This window comes from Callithrix jacchus, chromosome 8 (assembly GCF_049354715.1).
Source record: "Callithrix jacchus isolate 240 chromosome 8, calJac240_pri, whole genome shotgun sequence".
Classification (NCBI taxonomy): Eukaryota; Metazoa; Chordata; class Mammalia; order Primates; family Cebidae; genus Callithrix; species Callithrix jacchus.
The window spans coordinates 9005322-9013195 of NC_133509.1; the positions used below are offsets into that span (position 1 = coordinate 9005322).

Genomic DNA, 7874 nt, shown 5'->3' on the forward strand with positions numbered 1-7874 from the left:
TAATGGATCAATGAAGAAATTAAAAAGAAAATTTTAAAAAATTATTCAGCCAAATGGAAATGAAAACACAACTTTCAAATCCTTTAGATACAACAAAAGCAGCTCTAACAGGCAAGTTTATAGCAACAAATACCTACATCTAAAAGGTAGAAAGATCTCAAAAAAAAAAAAAAAAATTGCACTGCAGCAGACTTAAACAAACCTTCCCAGAAAAAAAAAAAAAAACTATCCTAACATTGCACCTCAAGGAACTAGAAAAATGAGAACAAATGAAACCCCAAATTAGTACAAGAAAAGAAATAATAAATATTAGAGCAGAAATAAGTGAAATAGAGACCAAAAAAATCAACACAAAAGATCAACAAAACAGAGTTAGTTTTTTGAAAAGACAAAAATTAATGAACATATAGCTAGACTAACTACTATGGTTTGAATGTGTCTCCCAAGTTTCATGTGCTTGAAAATTAATCCCTAAATTCATCTTTGGTGGTATTTGGAGATGGGGCTATTTGGGAGGTAATTAGGATTAGATGAGGTCATTAGATTAGTGGCTTTGCAAGTAGAGAAAGAGGAATGTAAGCTAGCATGTTCTTGCCCTCTTGCCATGTGATACCCTCCACCATGTTATGATGCAACAAGAAAACACTAACCAGATAGAGCTGCTTGACCTTGAACTTCCCAGCCTCCAGAAATGTCAGAAATAAATTTCTTTTGTAAATAAATTACCCAGCATGTGGTTTCCTGTTACAGCAACAAAAAAATGGACTAAGACACTAAGAAAAAAAGATAGATGACTCAAATAAATAAAATCAGAAATAAAGAAGAAGACATTACAACTCATACCACAGAAACACAAAGGATCATAAGAGACTGTTATAAATGACTACATGCCAATGAATTGGAAACTCTAAAAGAAATGAATAAGTTCCTGGACACATACAACATGCTAAGATTGAATCATGAAGAAATACAAAACCTGAGCAGACAATAATGAGTAATAAGATTGAATCAGTAATAAAATGTTTCCCATTAAAAAAAAAAAAAGCCTAGAACCTAATGGCTTCACTGCTAAATTTTACCAAACATTTAAAGAAGAGCTAACCAATTCTTCCCAAGCTATTCTCAAAAAATAGAAAGGAAGGGAATTCTTTCAAACTCATTATTTGAGGCCAGAATTACCCTGATGCCAAAATCAGAAAAGATACAAGAAGAAAACTATAGGCCAATATCCCTGAAGAACACAGATACAAAAATCCTCAACAAATTACTAGTAAACTGAATTCAGTAGCACAGTGAAAAGATCCTTCACCATGAAAAAGTGGAATTAATCCCAGAAATGCAAGGATAGTTCAACACATACAAATGAATAAACAAGTAAAATATCCAATTTATGAACGCTACAAAAAATAAAATTTAAAACCTTGTAATATATTTTTTAATTTCAAAAGTTATTTAGTGGTGATTTCTGAGATTTTAGTGCACCCATCACCCAAGCAGTATACACTGAACCCAATGTGTAGTCTTTTATCCTTCATCCTGCTTTGAGTCCCCCAAAGTCCATTGTATCATTCTTATGCTTTTGCATCCTCATAGCTTAGCTCCCACGTATGAGTGAGAACATATGGTGCTTGAAAACCTCAGAATAAATTTAGCCAAGGAGGTAAAAGATCTCTGCAATGAAAACTACATAACATTGATGAAAAAAATGGAAAAGGACACAAAGAAATGAAAACATACTTTGTGTTCATGGATTGGAAGAATTAATATTGTAAAAATGACCACACTGCCCAAAGCAGTCTACAGATTGAATGCAATCCATATCAAAATACCAATGGCATTCTTCACAGAAATAGAAAAAAATCCTTATATGTGTGTAGAACCACAAAAGACCCTGAATAGCCAGAGCAATTTTGAGGCAAAAGGATAAAGCTGAAGGCATCACACTACATGACTTCAAAATATACTACAAAGTTGTAATAACCAAAACAGCATGGTATTGGCATAAAAACAGACACATAGACCAATAGACAGAATAGACAATCCCGAAATAGATCTAAACATTTATGACTGATTTTTAATGAAGGTGCCAAGAAGAAACATCGGGAAATAATAGCCCTTTAATAAATGGTGCTGGGAAAATTGGATGTGAACATGCAGAAGAATGAAACTAGACCCCTATCTTTTACCATATACAAAAATTAAACTCAAAATGGATTAAAAACTTAAGTGTAAGATCCCAAACTATGAAACTACTAGAAAAAAACATAACAGAAAAACTTCATGACATTGGTCTGGGCAAGAATTATTTAGATAGGACCTCAAAAGCATACGCAATAACAACAAAAAATAGACAAATTGAATTATATCACACTAGAAAGCTTCTCCACAGGAAAGAAAACAATCAACAGAATGAAGAGACAACCTATAGAATGGGAGAAAATTTTGAAAGCTATGCATCAGGCAAGGGGCTAATATCCAGAATATATAGTAAATTCAGACAACTCAATAGCAAACAAATTTAACAATCCAATTAATCTGATTTTAAAATGGGCAAAAGAAGACACACAAACAGCCAACAGGTAGATGAAAAAATGCTCAATATCACTAATCATCAGGAAAGTGAAAATCAAAATCACAATGAAGTATATCACCTCACCTCAGCTAATGTGGCTATTATCAAAAAGACAAAAACAAAAAACAAATGCCTTCAACAATGCAGAGAAGGCAGAACTCTTACACACTGTTCGTGGGGATGTAAATTAATACACCCATTATGGAGATGACAAACATTCTTCAAAAAACTGAAAACAGAACTACCATATGATCCAGCAATTTCACTGGTGGGTATATAGTCAAAGGAAAGGAAATCAGTATGTTGAAAAGATATCTGCACTCCCATCTTAATTGGTGCACTATTCATACTAGCTAAGATATGGAATCAACTTAAGTGTCCATCAAGAAATGAATGAATAAAATAATTTAGTATATACACCCAATGGATTACTATTCGGCCATAGAAAATGAAATCCTATCATTTGCAACACTATGGATGAACCTAGTGAAAATGATGTTAAATGAAATAAGCCCAGCACAGGAGAAATACTGTATGCCAGTTCTAGTCAGCCGTTTTGCTGATGCCACTCTCGGATTTCAGTGATCCTAACATTTTCTATAAATATATATCTGTATACACACACACACATCAGTCACAAGCAAATGTTGTATTTCATCAAATGCTTATTCCAGACTCTACCTATTTTAAGAAGTCAATTTTTGAATGAAGTTTCATTTGTGTTAAATTGAGCCCTCTGAAAAGGAATGACAAGTCTCTATGCATATGTCATCTTCATTATGTTCTCTGAAGTCTACAGAATGAAGGTCATTCCATTTCCACTAAATAAATGCATGAATACATAGGTTGAACAGCTTCTTCTTGGAATACTTTCCTATCTTGGCTTCCATTACTTCATACTCAGCTGGTCTTCCCCTGCCTCACTGGCTACTGCTTCTCTTTGTCCAGCACACTGGCCTCACCTCTGTTGGACTTCTAAATATTGAACTGTCCCAAGGCTTGGTCCAAGGCCCTCTACTCAGCTCACTTTATCCCATCTCTTCCTGTCTTCATCAAACACTCAATTTGGGTAATATTTATTGAGTGCCTACTATATGCCAGATACTGTTGTAGGCACTGGAAATAGAACAATGAATAGGCGACAAAGACTCCTCCTTTATAAAGCCTGCATTCTCATGGAAGAGAAGACGAGCAAACAGCCAAGTGAATTCATAACATGATGTAGGTAATGGTATTGCTATAAGAAAACGAAGCTGTGTAAGTAGATAATAATGATGGTGCTATTTTTAAACACAATGTCTAGCAAAGGACTCTCTGAGGAGGTGACACATCCGGGGAAAGTGGACTGTGAGAAACAGGAGTGAAGGATGACTCCTGGTACTTGATTAGAGAGACAGGAAGAATGATGGTGTCTTTTATTAGATAAGGAAGATAGATTATTTAGGAGAGCAAAACCAAGAATTCTGTTCTCAATATAAAGGGGTTATATTGAGAAGCACACATTAAGAGTTATTTAGATATATTGTTTCCTTTGCAAATTATTCTCTTTGCAAGCTCAGGGATGCTCCCTGAGGATCGGGCTTCTGAGAGGGTCTCCCATGCCACTTCCAAGTCCAGATAGCCTCTATCACCCTCACGACTTCACAATTGTCCATAATCTCTATAGCTACCATAAGCTATAATAATAAAATATGGTTATTTATTTGGCTGTTTGTCTGTCTTGTTCATAGCTGCATCCTCAGGGCTTTTTACTTGTGTCTGTCACAGAATGAGGGCTTAGTGAATAATGGTTGAGTGAACAAGGGTGGGTCAGTCCTCTGGAGAAGTCAGAACGCTTGGTTCTTGTTTGAATTCAGCTATGCACACCAGCCTATAGCTTTGGGCAAGTCGTCTCTATGGCATTTTCTCAATTTCAGAAGTAGTTTGATGGGATTATTTTTAAAGGCTAATTTGTCCACTTTGAAATAATATTTAAAATCCAGGATTTTTATTTAGTCTGATCAAATTTGTAACCAGACCTCATTTTTATAACAATGCAGAAGGAATTTCTGATAGAGAATGAGTGCCAACTATTGCGTATGGGGAAATTTACCATGGGGATATTGAAGGTTCTGCATTCCCACTCCTGGCCCTTCTAAGTCCTCATTCTCTGGTAGCCAAGCATTTGCCAGGCTGACTCGAGGAGCAGGGGAAAACAGCTGGAAAGAAAGGAGACGTGAAGGAGATCATTCTCTGGAACATTGCTGAGCACCTATCAAAGGGTACAGTGGAAGCCTTTTCAGATTTTCGATTATAGTTCACATGTATCCAAGGGTAATTTGGATATTAAGTCCTATCTTCACAAAACCCTGTGAGGTAGCCATCAGTCCCTTTTCACTGACGGAGAAAATGAGGCTCAGGGAGATGAACTGATTTGCTCTACTCCAGACAAGTGGCAGAAAAAAAAAAGGAACTCTTGTCTCCCACACCACTGTGCCTTGCTCTATATGGTGGATTCCTGCAGCCCAGGGCAAATTATCTTTGGTATAATCAGTTTCCAGTAGACTCAGGTATATTTGTTGAATTAACAAATGAAAATCAATTGGATTTTTTTTTAAAAAAACACTCTCTAGAACCCAGTGTTCAAGAAACTGACAATTTCCTTTCTAATTCATCTAGGAAATCCTACCGCAAAGCTAATTACTGTGTAATTAGATACACGGTTAGGTGAGACTAATGCCACAAAAAATATCACCTTGTTTACAGAGGCAGGAAAGATTTCTTTTCTGAAATAAGACTTCCTAGGTAAGGAAGAGAGACGCCAGGAAAAGCCATTTCCTACATTACCATCTACTGGAAGGTCCTCCACTTCCCTTTTCTTCAGCAATTTTTGAAAAAATAACTTAGATAAGAAAGTTCTTTCTACAATGAAAGGAATTTTCTTCCTACAAAGGTATCCATCCTTATGCTAGAAGAGTCTTTCACTCTGGTGTGAAAGACACATAGGTAATATCCTATGTGTACATCAGACCTCATTGTGCACACACACATGAGAATATTACCTATGCCGCATCGGTATGTAAAGCTGTGTCTATGAATCGTAGCGTTAGGCATGACTCTGAATGAATAATTTGTTTTATTTGGGGGGAAAACCTGTTTAACATTAATAGAAAGCCAGAGGAATGAAAAACAATGTAGATGGGTGTACTTCTTTTCTCTCCCAGTCCCACACCAACACCTTTTTCCTTGGAATGCAAAAATGGTCTGAAAAGAGGAATGGGAGTCCTGTGAAGAGAGCAGGAGTCTTCTTTTTCTTCTCTACCAATAAAGGATGACAAATCTGTAAAGTGAGAAACTAAAACGACAATAAAGCAATATCATAAATAGAAAAATAAATAACGTTTATTTTGTACAAGACGGCTGTCCAGTGTCGGGAGTGCCTGGGGAAGGGCCGGGCCCTCAGAGCAGCAGGAGGGCGCCCAGAGGCAGTTCGCCCTGGCCCAGCAGGCGGCCCCGCTCTCGGCCGCGGCCCTCGTCCCGAGCCTTGACACGAACCGTCAGGCGGCGCACCTCGTCCTCCGAGAGGCCGTCGAAGCAGAAGTCCTGGTCCAAGGCGGCCTTGCGGCTGCGCCCCACGACGGCGCTGCATTGCCTGCGCGCGGTACCCGGCGGCCGCAGTACGAGGCTGAGGCGGCAGCGGACGGCGCGGGGCACGGAGGCGCCTCCGGCCAGGCCCTCGGCGCGGAGCAGCCGGAGGCGGAGGCGCCCGGTTCCCGGACAGTACTCGGCGGCCAGGCGCAGGGCGTCGCCGGCGCGGCCCAGAGCCACGGTGCCCTCGGCCACCAGGCGCTCGGGAAGCGGGTCCCGGGAAGTCGGCGGGCCCGCGGAGGGGTCCCGGGCCGGAGACTGGGAGCTTGCGCGGCGCTCTTCGTCCTCGTTCCCACTGGAGACGGAGCGGGCGCGGGCCCGGCGGCGACTCCTCCCCGCCCGCAGCGCGCGGCTCAGCAGTCCGTTGGGGGCGCGCAGGAGGCGGCAGCCGCCGGGCCGCGGGGCGAGCGCGTCCTGGGGCGGGCGGGGACCACCGGGGGCCGCCGGGGTGGTCGGGAGCGGAGCTTGCGGGCCGCGTAGGGTCCCCAGGGCGGCGTCCGGGCCGCTGCCGCCGTAGGTTTGGGCCCGGAGTCGGGGCGCGGGCGGGCCCCCGAGCAGGAGCGACTCCTTGCGGCGCGTGTGCGGGCTCTCCAGCAGCGCGCAGAAGCCGTAGGCGGTGCGCACACGCGGCAGATGCGGCAGCGACAGCGCGGCCTGCGAGCGCGGGTCCCAGTCCGTGTGGCCGGCGCCCTCGTCTGCCGCGCGAGGCCACAGGTCGGGTTCGGCGGCGCAGCGCCTGGGCAGGACGGCGGCCCGGGACGGAGAGTCGAGCGCGCAAGGCGCCGGCAGCCGCGGCGGAATGCAGAATTCGGGGATGCGATTCGGCGTGAGCACTATGGCAAAGGCGGGCTCCGGCGCCGAGCTGCCTGCAGCCGAAGAGCAGAGTTTCTCGAGGAGCCGCATCTTTGGAGGCGGGACTGGGAGTGGCGGGAAGAAGTGCGCCTGCCGGGGAGAGAAGCTGCTGAGTTTGGGCGCCTGGAGCTGCTGGAGCCGGTCGGCGCGGCTGGATCCCTCCCCTAGACCTTGTTAATGTCTCGACGTGTTTAAGACCCTGGACTAGTTCCAGCCTTGCTCCCCGGCACCCACAAATCAGCCCCGCTTCCGCTCTTTGGTACTAAATAAACGAATAAGTAGAAATCAGACCTTTCCCTCTTCTTCAGCGTCCCCGGGTCTGGTTGCGAGCTCAGTGCCAATGGCTCCTAGCCCGCTGCTGGGGCACCGGCTTCAGTACTGCGGCCGGGAGAGTGGCGCTCCCCTCTTATGCCGTAGGCTGAGTCCCGCCCAGCCGCCGCGGCCCAACCCCGGAGGCGCTGCACCGCCCGCCTTCCCGGCACCCTCTCCCACGACATCTGGGACTCTGCACTGGGCGCTCAGGTCTGCGCGAAGCTGTCGCGGGAGCAGGCACCTCTTGGTCAGCTCTGAATTTGCAGTGAGCGCGTGAAGCCCCAGACAAGGCCTGGGAAAGGCTGCAGGTGAAGAGAGAGGGTGCCCTGTCGTCCTGCCAAGGAACAAATGACTGCTGAAAATGTTTACGGCTTTTTGGAGGTGAAGCAGGATGAGGAAACAGGAAGTTAATTTGGCTAGGAGATAAACCGTCACTCACTCTGCATGTGACCTGGATGTGACCTGCACGTCCTGGGAGCTTCTGTTTTCCTGTCCCCACGCACTCGCCGTG

General features: G+C 44.2%; 1 protein-coding gene across 1 annotated transcript; it reads right to left on the reverse strand.

Annotated features, from left to right (window-relative positions):
• Positions 1-5668: 5668 nt before the first annotated feature.
• C2CD4B (C2 calcium dependent domain containing 4B) lies at positions 5669-7433 on the reverse strand. Its single transcript, XM_002753199.6, has 2 exons — positions 7343-7433; positions 5669-7141 (listed from the first exon to the last, which is right to left on the reverse strand). Exon 2 carries the CDS (start codon positions 7100-7102, stop codon positions 6011-6013), a length of 1092 nt encoding a protein of 363 aa, XP_002753245.4. The 5' UTR covers positions 7103-7141; positions 7343-7433; the 3' UTR covers positions 5669-6010.
• Between the last annotated feature and the right edge of the window lie 441 nt (positions 7434-7874).

What these genes read in the sequence shown, in the direction of transcription:
- C2CD4B (XM_002753199.6), bottom strand. Translation starts at nt 7,102, where the DNA reads ATGCGGCTCCTCGAGAAACTCTGCTCTTCGGCTGCAGGCAGCTCGGCG.